General features: G+C 35.4%; 2 protein-coding genes across 2 annotated transcripts; one reads left to right on the top strand and one right to left on the bottom strand.

The window, feature by feature from the left end:
• Positions 1 to 3,537: 3,537 nt before the first annotated feature.
• On the top strand, positions 3,538 to 10,999 carry ace2 (angiotensin I converting enzyme 2; the record flags this gene model as incomplete). The annotated part of the gene is given in 16 exon segments (XM_081357633.1): positions 3,538 to 3,619; positions 4,475 to 4,618; positions 4,769 to 4,881; positions 4,958 to 5,063; positions 5,390 to 5,487; positions 5,750 to 5,919; positions 6,208 to 6,434; positions 6,540 to 6,684; positions 6,768 to 6,866; positions 7,923 to 8,045; positions 8,144 to 8,324; positions 8,602 to 8,700; positions 8,790 to 8,890; positions 8,972 to 9,088; positions 9,594 to 9,788; positions 10,897 to 10,999. Coding segments are annotated over 16 exon segments (2,103 nt in total).
• A 79-nt stretch (positions 11,000 to 11,078) lies between these two features.
• Positions 11,079 to 14,338, bottom strand: LOC308685679 (uncharacterized protein). Its single transcript, XM_081357632.1, has 5 exons — positions 14,246 to 14,338; positions 12,381 to 12,720; positions 12,118 to 12,240; positions 11,860 to 11,993; positions 11,079 to 11,633 (listed from the first exon to the last, which is right to left on the bottom strand). Exons 1-5 carry the CDS (start codon positions 14,255 to 14,257, stop codon positions 11,400 to 11,402), a joined length of 843 nt encoding a protein of 280 aa, XP_081213758.1. The 5' UTR covers positions 14,258 to 14,338; the 3' UTR covers positions 11,079 to 11,399.
• Between the last annotated feature and the right edge of the window lie 1,179 nt (positions 14,339 to 15,517).

Genomic DNA, 15,517 nt, shown 5'->3' with positions numbered 1-15,517 from the left:
ACAGATAGAACCACATCTTCTCATTGATGGATGAGCTAAACTAAACATTAAACAGATCTGTTAGCAATCTGCTTAAACTCAGAAAGTTGAAACTAAAAACTGAAAGTTTGTCTGAGCATTGTATAGGCTAGTATGTGGGGTTAAAACCCTGTGTAAAGGCTCTAAATTAAAATTTTCTAACAATTGCAACAATTTATGGCATTATTCCAGAAGAGATTTAAAACATTTATCTGTTCCTCAGCACAATATCCAGCAGTAGAAATATCTTTCTGTTCAATCCAATTTATTATGAACTCTCTGAGTCATCACCTTATCTTGATAAAGAACTACTTTAGCCTTTACGGTCAGTGATTTATGCTTTTATAGGCCTATATTATGTTTGCACAATGGACTCGCTGCTCAAGTAAAGAGGTCTCTTTATAGAAATCAGTATTTTTGGTGTGTTTTGCTTTAGCTGTTACTGAAAACAACAGGTAGCCTACTCTGCCCGTATATGAAGCCCACATTTCAATTAAATATAATAAATGCTGAAATGACGCGACAAAAACAGATAGAACACATCAAAATCAGTGATTCTGTCTACAGTAAAAAAAAAAAAAAAAAAAAAGTGACAAAAGTAGTATGTGTCAGAAAGTACCCGGATGACTTACCACTTCCCGCGAGATGTGTGCATAGGAAGCTTTACTATCCCATGAGGCCACGGGAGAGGATTTGTGAATGGCAGTGAAGCGACGAAACCTATGGACGAAACTGACGCTGGTAGGTCACATGATAATGACAGCAGAGCGACGAGTACCCTCTATGCGAGTACCTCTACTCATATGTTGTCGTTAAGTAATTACTTAAGTTCCTACTCAAGAGAGTATGGCTGCATCCAAAATCAGTATGAGACAAAGGAAGTATGTCCGAATTCACATTCTGAAGTGTGCACAATGGACACTTATCCTATGAGGCCATGGGTGGGAGAGGATTTGTGAATGGCAGTTAAGCGACGCAACTGAAGCTTGTAGGTCACATGATAATGACAACATGGTGAATGTTGTACGTCCAGATTAAATTCATTGGCTACAATATGGAACGTACTTTAGTGGTCGTCAGAGCCATAGAGAGAAAGAGTTGCGACACTCCCATAGACCTCCGTTGTAAAAAAAATGGCGGCGCTTTTAACCGCCTACTTCCGGGATTTGAAGATCGGATTAGTTCCAAACACCGTCATTTGGGCGTTGGACCCCATTCATTTACATTGCTGCGCGTCGAGTTGTTCCAGAGGTAAGTTTCTGAAATATCGACCTCTTTTGAATTGTCAACTGTCTATATTGTATCAGAGGCCCTTTGCGATGCTTATACTGGTCTTCATTTGTATATGCAAAGCGTAATTATTTATATTTTATCTTGGTTGTTTCAACCAATTTTCTAGCATTGCCTGCTTGCTAGTTAGCTAGTGCGACTTCGCCAGCTGTGAATGTAGCATCTAATTAGTTCGGTAATGAATCGCTACCACTTTTATTGCAACTATTTTACAATATAGACAGTTGACAATTCAAAAGAGGTCGATATTTCAGAAACTTACGTTACCTCTGGAACAACTCGACGCGCAGCATTCACCACTCAAACTCAGCCAACAGGTCACATAATGAAAAGTTATTAACTTTTATCCCAAAAATTAAATTAAATAAAAGTTGCTACCCAGCTTTTCCCTCCAAAAATATAGCCTAAACTTATCTAAGTAATTAGTAATATAGGCCTACAGTATTTCGTTGTCACCCTGTAAAAAATTCACAGACAACATATGTTCACATTCATGGCACAATTCAAACGGGACCAGAAAATAATTATTGCCTCCCATTCACTTGCATTGACGATTTTTCAACCTAGAGGTCCAGTGGGGTTAGCGGAAGGGGCGGGGCTTACCAGCTCTATGGCTCTGGTGGTCGTGAAGTAATTACTTATTCAAAATATCTACCCACTCAAAAGAGTATGCGCTAAAATAGGTATAAGATATAGGCCTTACTATGTTTACCATATCTTTCTATGGCAGGAATAGTAAGAGTAGCCTAGTACGCATTTCCGAATTCAGCAACGTGTTAAAAGAAAATGTTCTACATAGAACCTTAAAGGGGTTTTCCAGGTGCTTCATAGAACCTGTTAGGAGGTTCCCATCATGAGATTTTATGGATTTAGTTTTAATTAATTCATTTAGTTTTAATCTATTTTTAAAAGTAATTTAATTTTATGAACTAAGCAGCTTGTAAACATACTTTATCAATAGAAAAAAGTGAAATAGCCCCTTAATCATGAAAGTATTATTCAATCATTCAAGACATTTCCAATTAAACCTAAAAAAAAAAAAAAAAACTACAGAACTTGCCGTTTTATTCATAAAAAACTTTTCTGAACTATAAATATGGTAATTTGAGCAGAAAATATGGTATGCAATGTCCAGTGATACTCATTTACTGGAACCAACCCACCTGCATTCATATAGAATGTTGCTCTATTAGGTTATGGCACTGGTCAAAGGGCAAAGCAATTAAGTTGCTTCCAATAAAAGCATGCATGGGGAAAACAACAGAGTCAGTGTCGGTGGGATACGCGCTGTCATGATGTGTGCTCGGTGGCTCCTGCTTTTGGCCATGGCCTCCATGGCCTGCTCTCAGACCGTGGAGGAAAGAGCCAGGGAATTCTTAAACCAATTTGATGAGGACGCATCTAATCTCGTGTACCAGTATTCCCTTTCATCCTGGGCCTACAACACAGATATTTCCCAGGAAAATGCAGATAAAGAGGTAAGTGTGCAAGTGTCTCATTTTTGGGGAAAATATGAATTGAACAATCAGTATCACCTGGATATGGATGTTCTTGACAAGTTAAGAATCTTTTTCGAGCTTTTGAATAAAGTTTTTAACCAGTTCGACTATTGAAATGACAAAATTATCTAATTTTTAGGGAAAATATTAATTGGAAAAACATCAGCAGAAACTGGATATGGGTGTTCATGTCAAGTTGAGCATCTCTTTCTATCTTTTGCAGACAGTTTTTTACTCGTTTAGTTATTGAAATCACAAATTATCTAATTGTTGGTGAAAATAATAATTGAACAACGTTACTAGTAATTGGATATGGGTGTTTCATGACAAGTTGAGCATCTTTTTCTATCTTCTGCAGACAGTTTTAACCCATTCAGCTGTTGACATCACAAATTGGGTGTTCTATAATGAGTTCTCTTTAAACTTCTCTTCAGGCTCAAGCATATGCAGTCTGGAGCGAATACTACAACAAGAAGTCAGAGGAGTCCAGTGCCTTCCCTATTGATCAGATCTCCGATCCAGAGATTATAATGCAGCTCCAAAAGCTCCAAGATAAAGGAGCAGGGGCACTTTCACCTGACAAGGCTAGCGAAGTAAGTATGACATTGCTGATTTACAATAATGTCACCTCACTCATGTTTTCCACCACGCTTTCATGTTTCACTTCTCCTGCATGCGTATTAAAACTAAAATTCTCTGAATGCCTTGTGTATCACAGTTGAGGAACATCATGTCACAGATGAGCACTATTTACAACACAGCGACTGTGTGCAAAATGGACGACCCCTCTGACTGTCAGACTTTGGAGCCAGGTAATGTCCGCATACATCACCATCCTAATGATAAAGCGAAATCTCAGGATCATAAACAGATACCTTGTTTTCATACTCATGATAATAAAAAAGTCTGTGTAAAAGGCTTCCATGATCTGCTTCATTCATACACGTGTACAAACCTGAAAAGGGGAACTGTCAGTTTCTATTCTCAGATCCATTGTGGAACGTGGTGAGTTAACATTGATGTTTATTAGAAAAAGTGGATATAATATTTGAAACATAAGGTGAAGGAAAGGTAAAATGGCCAGAAAGGTTTGCTGTGTCATAATCATTTAAGATTTAATAACAAGGCCCAAACACTACAAAAAGATTCACAGAATTTGAGAAACAGATGTTGTATATTCAGTTAGTTCTCAATAAGAGTTTAATTGATCAAAGTGAAATCCTCAGAATTCAAAGATTTGTACCCTAAAAATGTAGCAATTTCTTTATCAGATTTGTAAGAGAACATAAGGATGTTTTTAGCGTACACTACTTTTCAAAAGTTTGCGGTCAGAATCCCCCAGAAGCACAACTGTTCTCAACATTGATAATAATAAGAAATGTTTCTTGAGCATCAAATCAGCATATTAGAATGGATCATTTGACACTAAATACTAGAGTAATGATGCTGGAAAAGTCAGTTATGCTGAAATAAATGACAAAACAGCTTTTTAATAATAATACTTCACAATATTACAGTTTTAACTATATTTTTTTTTGGTGACCATAAGGCACTTATTTCAAAAACATATAATATCCAACCCCAAACTTTTGAACACTAGTGTATTGAATGTCTTTTTAACATAAACTACCAATTCACCTGACTTTAATTCATTTTTCATCCACTAGGCCTAGAGAGCATCATGGCAAACAGCAGAGACTACTACGAGCGTCTGAATGTGTGGGAGGGCTGGAGATTGGCGACAGGGATGAAGATGAGACCCCTGTATGAGAAATATGTCGATCTGAAAAACGAAGCTGCCAAACTTAACAGTACGAACTCTGTTCTTTTATGAATTAGGTTTTTAGTTAGCAGAAATGATGTTACACCTTTGCTTTTATTGCTTTAACTACATGGACAGCTAATGTGGTGTGGCCAACAATAAAAGTTGTTCACTTCATTTTGTTTTTTTTTTCTGAAAGAGTACGAAGACCATGGAGATTATTGGAGGGGGGATTACGAAACCATTGATGGACCCGAATACAGTTACTCCCGAGACCAAGTTATGGAAGATGCCAGGCGCGTTTACAAGGAGGTTGGTCCAAAAAAAAATCGAAACAAGACTTTCTTTGGTTTTGATTCAGAAACTCACACTTAATATGATGTTCCAGATCTTACCATTGTATAAAGAGCTTCATGCTTATGTGAGAGCAAAACTGCAAGGCGTCTATCCTGGACACATCGCTTCTGACGGTTGCCTTCCAGCACATCTGCTTGGTAATATATGGAATATTATTATGTCTCCACCAGTAAGCTGGTGTGTGGTGGGCGTTCTGGCGCAATATGGCTGCCGTCGCATCATCCAAGTGGATGCTGCACATTGGTGGTGGTTGAGGAGATTCCCCCCTTCTATGTAAAGCGCTTTGTGGTCTCAGAAAAAGCGCTATATAAATGTAACGAATTATTATTATTATTAAGTGATTCACAGTGCCAAAACAGTGGTATTAATGACAGATAATATAATACTTATATGCTAATAGGATATAGCGCTGTCTGATGAAATGTGGAGATAATGGTGATATTTTCTGACATTTCGCATTCAGGTGATATGTGGGGGAGGTTTTGGACCAATCTGTATCCTCTCATGATCCCATATCCAGAAAAGCCTGATATTGATGTGAGCTCTGCAATGGTGGCCCAGGTAAGACATGTGACTTGTTTATTTCTATACCCTACCCTTTTGCTCTGAGCTGAGCGTCTCTTTATCTCCGAGGTTTTATCTTTATATATGTTTAACAGTACAAGGTCAGTTCACATTTTATTTGATCAAAGATTAAATGTAATCTATTCTATTAATCATTTTGTTCTTTAGCTGGAGCAATAAAAGCATCCCTGGAGATTATGGAGTCATGCTCGTTTTTTTTTTTTTCTCTCTAATTATTTGATACCACTGTCCATTTCAGGGCTGGGATGAAATGCGCCTGTTTAAAGAGGCAGAAAAATTCTTTATGTCCGTAAACATGTCTGCAATGTTTGACAACTTCTGGACAAACTCAATGTTTATTAAACCTGAAGGAAGAGATGTGGTGTGCCATCCTACCGCATGGGACATGGGAAACAAAGAGGACTTCAGGTGGGGCTGATAATACTGCTGTGCTTGGTAATGATTAACTGGTAGATAAGATACTAATTTCAACAATTCAATTCAGTTATTTCCTTTTGCCATTTACATTTATTTGATTAAAAAAAAAACATAATACTGTAAAATATTATAATTTAAAATAACTTTTCCATTTGAATATATTTTAAAATGTAATTTATTTCTGTGATGTCAAACCTGAATTTTCAGCATTATCATCAATAGAACATTTCAAAAGTATAGCAATTATTATTTAAAATGAATTATTTTATTTGTTTACAGAATCAAAATGTGCACTAAAGTGAACATGGATGATTTCTTAACTGTTCACCATGAGATGGGACATAACCAATACCAAATGGCCTACCGTAACCTCTCATACCTGCTGAGAGATGGTGCTAACGAAGGCTTCCATGAGGCTGTGGGAGAGATCATGTCTCTTTCTGCTGCCACTCCTTCTCACCTGCAGTCATTGGGCCTTCTGCCTTCTGATTTCAAGGAGGACTATGGTAAAGGGCCATTGCATGCCGAGTCAGGAGTCTTGACTTCATCTGAATGAACATAAACTGATTTTAGCAGATCATTCTTTACCAAAACGTTTTCTGTATGCACAGAGACCGAGATTAACTTCCTGTTGAAGCAGGCCCTCACCATCGTGGCCACTCTGCCCTTCACCTACATGCTGGAGGAATGGAGGTGGCAAGCCTTTAAAGAGACAATTCCCAAAGACGAGTGGATGCTCCGCTGGTGGCAAATGAAGTGAGTGAAAGAAGAAACGGAGGATCAGAATCCAAACATTGTGAAGTTTTATTCAGTGTGGCTCATCACATTTGTTACCGCAGGAGAGAACTAGTTGGAGTGGCTGAGGCTGTGCCCAGAGATGAGTCGTATTGTGACCCACCTGCACTTTTCCATGTGTCTGGGGATTATTCTTTTATCAGGTAATGCAATCTGTATTAATAAAGTGTTGCATTTGCCAAAGTGCTGATTGTCTTTGTCATGCATAAGTTGCGTTTTTATTTGAACAGTCCTGATATCAAATCTTAAAACAGTCCATATTTCACATTAGTTGTGAATGTGATGTCTGTGTTAAAGGCAATGCAATAATAATACAGTTTACCAGAAACGTCTTTATATTGAGATCTTCACAGACCGCACAGAACAAACATACAACGCGACCTCTGTAGTCCAATTCATGAACAAATTACGAGCCAGTTCTTTTTAGTGAATAGAAACATACACTGCATATATTCCAGACACAAATGACTCTTTTGAGACTGTTCTTTGTAGTGAATCAGAACATATTGCGCGACCAGGGTAACTTAATTCCAAAAACAAATGACTCTTTTGAGCCAGTGCTTTCAATTGAGCTGGTTCTTTAAAAATAATTCAACCTGATTGTGTTATTTACAGCATTAGCTGAGAAAGAATGTTTTTCATATTTAAACAAAATGCACTTTATAAACCAGTGTTGGGTAAGTTACTCTAAAGAAGTAATTCATTACTAGCTATTAATTCCTCTCTCTATAAGTACTGTATTACTTATTACTAGTACTTTCTAAAAACCATATAAATCTCGACCAGTTGAACAATACAAGGATAGACATGAAACTGTCCTTTTAAACCTGTCAAATAAAAAACTGCCCAAAGTATTTAGTTCTATAGTTTATACAGTATGCAATTACATCAGAAGTAACTGTAATTGAATGAGTCTCTTACTTTACTTTTTCAAGGGAAAAGTAATTAATTATAGTAAATAATTTAGTAATGCGTCACACCCAACACCGATTATAACTGAGACATGAGCCTACCACAATGAATCAAACCGAGAGCTTGTGAATCTGAAATGAATTGGGAAATCGGCATCTGTAATCATTTGTATAGGCGGAATTATTTTCTGAATTAAGTCAGAATTAAGTCTTTCTTTGTGCAATACAGTATAGGCTAAATCTATGGCTAATAGTCATATGAATAGCTATGTCTGGTTTCTCTAATAGGTACTTCACTAGAACCATATATCAGTTCCAGTTTCAAGAGGCATTATGTGAGGCAGCTGGCCACACCGGTCCCCTTCACAAATGTGACATTACCAACTCAACCGAAGCTGGGAACAAACTCAGGTATGCAGAATGCTTTGTGTCTTTGATATTGCTTACTGATATACTTTCTACTTTTAACTTTACACTGCAATAGACTTGTATTCTTCGATGGTCCGCAGGCATATGCTTGAGTTAGGCCGATCCTTGTCTTGGACTCGTGCTCTGGAAGATATTGCAGGAACCACGAGGATAGACTCCCAGCCACTGCTTCATTACTTCAGCACTCTCATGGAGTGGCTAAAGCAGGAGAACCAGAAGAACAACAGAGTGCCCGGCTGGAACGTCAACATTAACCGAAGTTAGTATTTCATTTGAACATAAACCTTACTTTTCTTTTACAGAAAGAAAAAGTCCTCCCAGTTAATGTGAGAAACTGATAGATGTAAGAAACAAAAAGCAAAAGTAACTACTAAATGAGGGGGTGTACTTAAAAATGGTTAAATTTCTGTAGATTCTATTAATAATAAATCTATGGTTAAATTATATTACCTTCATCCATCAATACAGTCCAAATAAAGTTCCAGTATTGACATGCCAACATACTGTCTGTTGTAAAATGACAACATTTTTCATTAGGCGTATTGTCTTACTCTCAGCTTCCTATTTAAATCATGCAGATTCCGAAGACGCCTTCAAAGTCAGAATAAGCCTGAAATCTGCCATGGGAGATAAAGCAGTGAGTCTCTTTCAATTTTAACACTCAGAATGAATAACAGATACAAATAGAATGTTAATTTGCTAATTATTGTTCATTCTTAACTCCAGTACCCCTGGAATACAAATGAAATGTATCTCTTTAAGTCCACTATGGGCTTTGCCATGCGCCAGTACTACTTGGAAGAAAAGAAAATAGAAAAGAATTTCATGTAAGTATCCTTATCCTTCACATCAGAGTAATGAGACCTGAATCATTTTCATCATAAAATGAACATATTTGTTGCACGCAGGCCAGAGAACATCCAAACGTACAATGAGACCGCCAGAATCTCCTTCTTTTTTGTTGTGATGGATCCAACCATACCAGACACAGTTATTCCTAAGGCAGACGTAGAAGCGGCTATCTGGTATTTCTTGAAACCATACTATATAAAAATATAGAAATAAAAAACATTAAATATTGTATATTGAATAATACATTATTATGATTTAATTATAGAATATTATTTGTGTGTGTGTGTGTATATATATATATATATATATATATATATTACTATTTTTTATATATTTTTATATATATATTTTATATATATATATATATATATATATATAAATATATACACTATTTTTTATATATACTATTTATATATATATATATATTTTTATTATTTATATATTATGAATATATTTTAATATTAACTATAAACTATTTTATTGATATAAAACATTTGAAAACTGAATATTATTGTGATTATTCCATGTTTTATTCTTAATCTCAACTCAACGACTGAATACATTTTAATATTTTGGAAATAATTGAATGAATATTGGGTGCCATAAAATAACGTAATCATGAGGAACTAAAGCAATTGTTCCTGTGACTAAAGAATTTCCCTTGTTAACTCTTCACAGGCTGTCAAGAGAACGTATCAATGGTGCATTTCTACTCAATGATGAAACACTGGAATTTGTTGGGCTGCAAACAACATTAGCTCCACCCAAAGAGGAGAAGGTCACAGTTTGGCTGGTGGTGTTTGGAGTGGTAATGGGAGTAACTGTGTGTGGAGGGATTTATCTTATTACCACAGGGATATTAAACAGGAAGAAGTAAGTACTAGAGGGGAAACCCCTTCATTGACTAAGAATTAGTCAATCATCGAACGTGGTTTAGAAACATTTTAGTGACAGTGAATTATGCAATTCTTGTTCGTATTACAGATTGGTATGTTTGTTGGAATTTGCATCATCATAACAGCTACATACTGTATAGCTACATGCATTATAGACAATATTAATATATATACACAAATATGACATAATCCAACATCCTTTTCTGGGACAATACTATAAGTAACACTTAACACATATTTTTAGCATCTATTCTATATTATGGATTATACACATTATAAAAATTATTTTCTTTAGAAATAGTAAAATTATGAGCTTCAAAAATATTATTGAAATCCACATTTTGACCACAGCTAGTTTGTTTTTGAATTTCTTACATTGTTGCAAAAACTGAACTTGTTTCAGACGTTAGCTTGCATCTCAGAATTACAGGCAAGGTTCTATCAAAGTTATGAACAAACATTTTTCCAGTAACGCTGACAGTCAAATTGTTAGCACAAAAATGTTATTTATACATTGTTCATGGAACTTTTTTTCCTGAAAAATGTCAGTTCGTCAGAATGTTCAGAGAACATTCAAAATTAACATTCCCGTAATGTTTGCAAAATTTTATAATGAAATGTTCCCAACATTCGCAAAAAAACAAGAAAAACGTTTAACTTTTGTTTTTAACAAACTGGACATTTTGAACGTTCAGAAAACATTCAGAAATATCAACCTGATCTCACGGGAAAACGTACAAATTCTATGAGGTGGCTAATTCGTAAGCCAAATTTTTGCAAAATCGTACATATTTTACGAATTGCCCAATTCGTATGAATTCATACGAATGACCTACCCCTGACCCCGCCCCTAAACCTACCCATCACGTGGGTTTAGACAAATCGTACAAATGCGTACGAGTGAGGTCGTATGAATTCGTACGAATTAGCCAACTTTTTATCATTCGTACGAATTCGTACGAATTGGTCATGAGATAGTGTTGGAAATAACATTTTCATTACTTAATTTGGACGATAGCAAAACATTCTTATAACAGATTTTTGGTAGCTGAGTGACTGAATGATTATATTTCCAAATTTTTCAGGAAAGCTAAGAAGGACGAGGAGACTATGAACCCATATGAGAATTCAGATGAAGGAGAAGTAAACAAAGCCTTCGAGCAAGACATTGAACAAACAGGACTGTAAAGAAAAAGGGCTTTTCAAAAACATCTCTGCTCTAACATCAGAATTGAGAGTGATGGAAAAAGCTTCAACATCATCGCATGCGTTTGGAGACTTTTTTATTTTCTAATACAATGAACAGATCACTTTTTCCCCCACAAATGTTTATTTAAATGTCCAATGTAAAAGTGTAAAAAAGATACATTAACACATAATGACAAATGATGAATTTACTGTAACCATCAGGATGGCTCAAATTGCTAATAGCTTATACAGACAGATGTAAATAGATTAATATTATGGATAAAGTACTTAGAATGTTGTTGTTGTTTTTTACATACTATAAAAACATACCCAGTGATGTGGTACTACAATATAATGAAAAGCAGTTCAGCAAAAAAGAAGCACAATCTGAATAAAATCTTTAAAATGTAAAGGTTTTTGTGGCATCAGTCTTGATTAATTCAAAGCAGTTGCTGGATGTAAGTCGGCCTCTTTCCAGTTTCACAGCGCCACTGTCCACAGTGTGAATGAACCATCCTCTGTGGAGCGCTGACTCAAAATGCCGGTGACCCGACGGGGCTATAGTCATGTAGAAAACAAGGGCTGTTTTTTCTGGATCATCTCCAGAGATGTGTAGCTTTTTTTTGTCATACTCCTGAAATAAACAAAATTTTGTTTAACTGCAGCTTATGGGACAAAAAAATCGATTGGCGAGTAATTTTGCATGCGCAGGGAGACTTTGTAAATATATCTCATTTTCTGAATTTTAGATCCCAATGTCATTCCGTTCAGAAAATATTAAGATACAAATGACACAATATGCAGCCCTAACAAAGCTTGAATGCAAACTCAAGAAACAGAGAACATTATTGAAAACTTACTGTAATTTTCAACATCTTTTCGTCTCCTTCGCTGGTGCAGCAGAAGAAGTGATCTGTGCCAGTGAAGTTCAGCACAACAGGAACATGCAATTCTGTGTCTTTGGTGGGCATGCATCGGAAGATGGTGATTTTTGCTGAATAAATTCAAAATATGTGAAAGAAATTAAATTTTTAAAACAAAAACAAAAATAGGACTGGCACAAAGAAAAGTGGCATAAATATATATATATTTATTTATTTGTATTATTTGATACAAACCTGACATAGTGTCCACCAAACATATCTGATCACACTGATCAGATGCAATATACTTTTTGACTGATTTTGACTTCAGGAACAAATTGTTTTTTTCATTAATCAGTTTTCCAATTTGTGTAGAAACTGTGAAAAAGGCAGCAGAATTAGAACATTTTTAAATATGGGGTTGTAGTTTCTTATGAACAATAAAAATGGAACGGTCACTTCAAAATTAGTTAATTCACATGAATAAAAAAGGTGAGGAATAAAAGAATGTTTCTTACAAGCGGCAAAATCAGCTTGTTCAGAGTTGACCACAACTTCATTAAATTGGTGATCACAGCTACAGGAAGGTTCGTCAGTGCTTTGGTCATCAACCAGATTGAAGCTCATGTTTGCAAGGGAAACAAGCAGCTGATCATCATCGAAACAGTCGTCCTCAATGTCCTCATCTATCGACTCAGTTTTCACAGGATGTGACCGTTCCTGATGCCCACCATACTCCAAATCTTCCTCACTTAACATCGTCAGGCTGAATCTCAGTTTCATCTTCCTTTTCGTGCCATATGTGGTGTCCTCAGATCCACGCTCTTCTGTTTTTCCAGAGCTCGGACGGTGTACAATCTACAAGGAGAAATGATTTGCTTCAGTGCAGTTGAAAACACAAAGGATTTAGAAATGAACCACAATGAGGTGGTCTCGAAAATATTTGTTTCAAAGGCCGCCCACACATGATCACATGATCATTCTGACTTGGCTAAAAGGCCATAGTAAAAAATCAGTTTCATTTCTCTCTTGTGTCATAAACATGGACGTGATCGAGTAGAAAAGGATCCTTTAAATAGAACATCAGAAAAGGCCTTGATTTTTCTGCTACTTATCATCTAGAGTTTATCTTCCCTTGTGAATAAATCACTAATACAGTGTAACATTACGTGTATAGGATAAACTCACAAAGACAAAAGGAGAATGCTAGAACATCAACTTTAATAAATAAACTGCAGACATGAATAATATACAGACCAACATAAACGAGAACTGACAAACACTGAGGGAGAACTGAGGACTTACAAGCAGGAACCAAACAAATAAGCTAATGAGATTAATTACAGAACACAGTCGGAACTAAATTAACTAAACAGAACATGGGTAAACTGGGTCACAGAGAACACAAAATGCCACGTGTTACTTACAGACATTGATCAATTACTATATTTTTATCAATATTTTTTTTTTAAATTTATATTTTTTATAATAATATAACATACCTGTTAAAATGAACTTAGACAAAAAAAATACAATTTTCTTTTTTGCTATACTTATCTCCCTTTGTGAATAGATAGATAGATAGATAGATAGATAGATAGATAGATAGATAGATAGATAGATAGATAGATAGATAGATAGATAGATAGATAGATAGATAGATAGATAGATAGATAGATAGATAGATAGACGATGGAAAGTTAGATAGATAGATAGATAGATAGATAGATAGATAGATAGATAGATAGATAGATAGATAGATAGATAGATAGATAGATAGATAGATAGATAGAGACAGACAGAAAGATAGAGATAGACAGACGATAGATAGAGATAGACAGGCGATAGATAGAGAGATATAAAGAAGAGATAGATAGACAGACAGACAGACAGACAATAGATAGAGAGATAGATAGACAGACTGATGATAGATATACAGACGGAAAGATAGAGAGATAGATAGACAGACGATAGATAGACATACGATAAACAGATATTAGATAGACAGATGATAGATATAAAGTAATACAGACATTGATCAATTACTTTTTTTAACACTTTAATAACACTTCATTTGTTAACATGAATTAACAATGAACCATACTTCTACAGCATTTATTAATCTTAGTTCGTGTAAATCACAGCATTTGCTAATTTTAAGATCAAAAGTTGCATCTGTTAATGCACTGTGAACTAATATGAGTACATTTTTATTAACTTACATTAACAAAGGTTGTTAAATGCTGTAAAAATAGTTTTCTCATTGTTAGTTCATGTTACTTAACGAATTAACTAATGTAATGCCTTATTGTAAAGTGTTCCCTTTTATTTTGCTATAGGCCTAATTATAAAAAGATTAATCTGTTGGAACAAAATTGCATACCTCTGCTGCCATGTTGATCAATGTGCTGATGAAAGAAGAAAGTGAGCCCTGACTTTGGAAGCACTGCCTTTTCTAAGTTAGTAACTCTGATGTGGTTGGAAAAGGAAGTTGTAATAGAAATTAACCAACGCCTGAGGTAAGGTGCGTGCTCATTGGCCTTACAGCTCTCTTTGCAAACCAAACCAAATTAACCAATGATTTCAAAATGTTCAGTAATTAAACCTGTGCAAAGCATGAGGTAATAATATAATATAGCCTACTTGTTAAAATGAACTTGAAAGACAAATTTTTTTTTTAACTCTATGACAAGCTGGGGTGCGTTCCAAGCCATCGTTCCAACGAACATTGGCAAAAAGCCAGACAAAGTTCAACGACAATTTTGTAGCGGTGGTTAGCTGTGGTTAGAAGAGTTTCTTGTTTGTCATGTGATAAGATGTCAATTAATTCTCATCTTGAGCCAAATAAACAAGCTGACATTCAGTACAATCTATAGGCTATCTTTTATCTAGAATAGACATACAAATGTCGTTTACGTCTTTTAATTTGTCAAGAGATTTAAAGCGTCATTCTTGAAGAGTGCGCACGTGCGAACGTGCTCTAGTAGGGTAGACGTGCTCTAGGTTAGTAGGGTAGACTGAGTTCAGTTGGTAGCCTACACTTTTTGCTTTTTCCGTTACCACACCAAAACTAAGGACTGAAAATAAGTTATTTTTTCATATGACACCTTTACTTGTCTACTTAAATATTAATAATTATTAACATCCAAGTAGCCTATAGGTCATATTTGCAACAATTAGCTCATAAACACAATACGCTTTTTTGTTCCAACTGTACCCGTACCCTAGTAGTTGAGACACCCATCCGTAATAGTGCAAAGCTGCCTAAGCAATTCATTGCAAATGTAAATGAGAATTCAGTTTTTAGTTCCATTTAGTATTTTTATTTGATTATTTGTTTGGTTAAAAGTAGCCTAGTTCATTTGTAAAACATTGTTTAATGGCAAACAGCGATACAATTAATTTCAGTTCATCATTTTAATAGTAGGCCTCACAGTTGAAAAGTTGAGGAACAGTAAAAAAAAAAAACATTGAACCATTGCAAACATCAATAATAAAACAGATCAAATGCAAACAATAACCTAAAAAATAATGAATGTAACTTGTGATCTTACATCGTGCAACTAAACTGCACGTGTTCCAATATGATTCTAGTTGCGGTTACATTTGATAGGCTACATTGTGTCTCAACTGTACCCTGCTGACCACTTCGAAC

Source organism: Scardinius erythrophthalmus (assembly GCF_964197995.2).
Source record: "Scardinius erythrophthalmus genome assembly, chromosome: 25".
NCBI classification, from domain to species: Eukaryota; Metazoa; Chordata; class Actinopteri; order Cypriniformes; family Leuciscidae; genus Scardinius; species Scardinius erythrophthalmus.
Note: the sequence above shows the minus strand (reverse complement) of the source record. Positions and strands in the feature narration are given on the sequence as shown.

What these genes read in the sequence shown, in the direction of transcription:
- LOC308685679 (XM_081357632.1), bottom strand. An exon ending in ACAAGCTGATTTTGCCGCTT is followed by an intron (nt 12,241 to 12,380) that starts GTAAGAAACATT and finishes CCTTTTTCACAG; the next exon opens with TTTCTACACAAATTGGAAAA. An exon ending in TTTGGTGGACACTATGTCAG is followed by an intron (nt 11,994 to 12,117) that starts GTTTGTATCAAA and finishes GAATTTATTCAG; the next exon opens with CAAAAATCACCATCTTCCGA.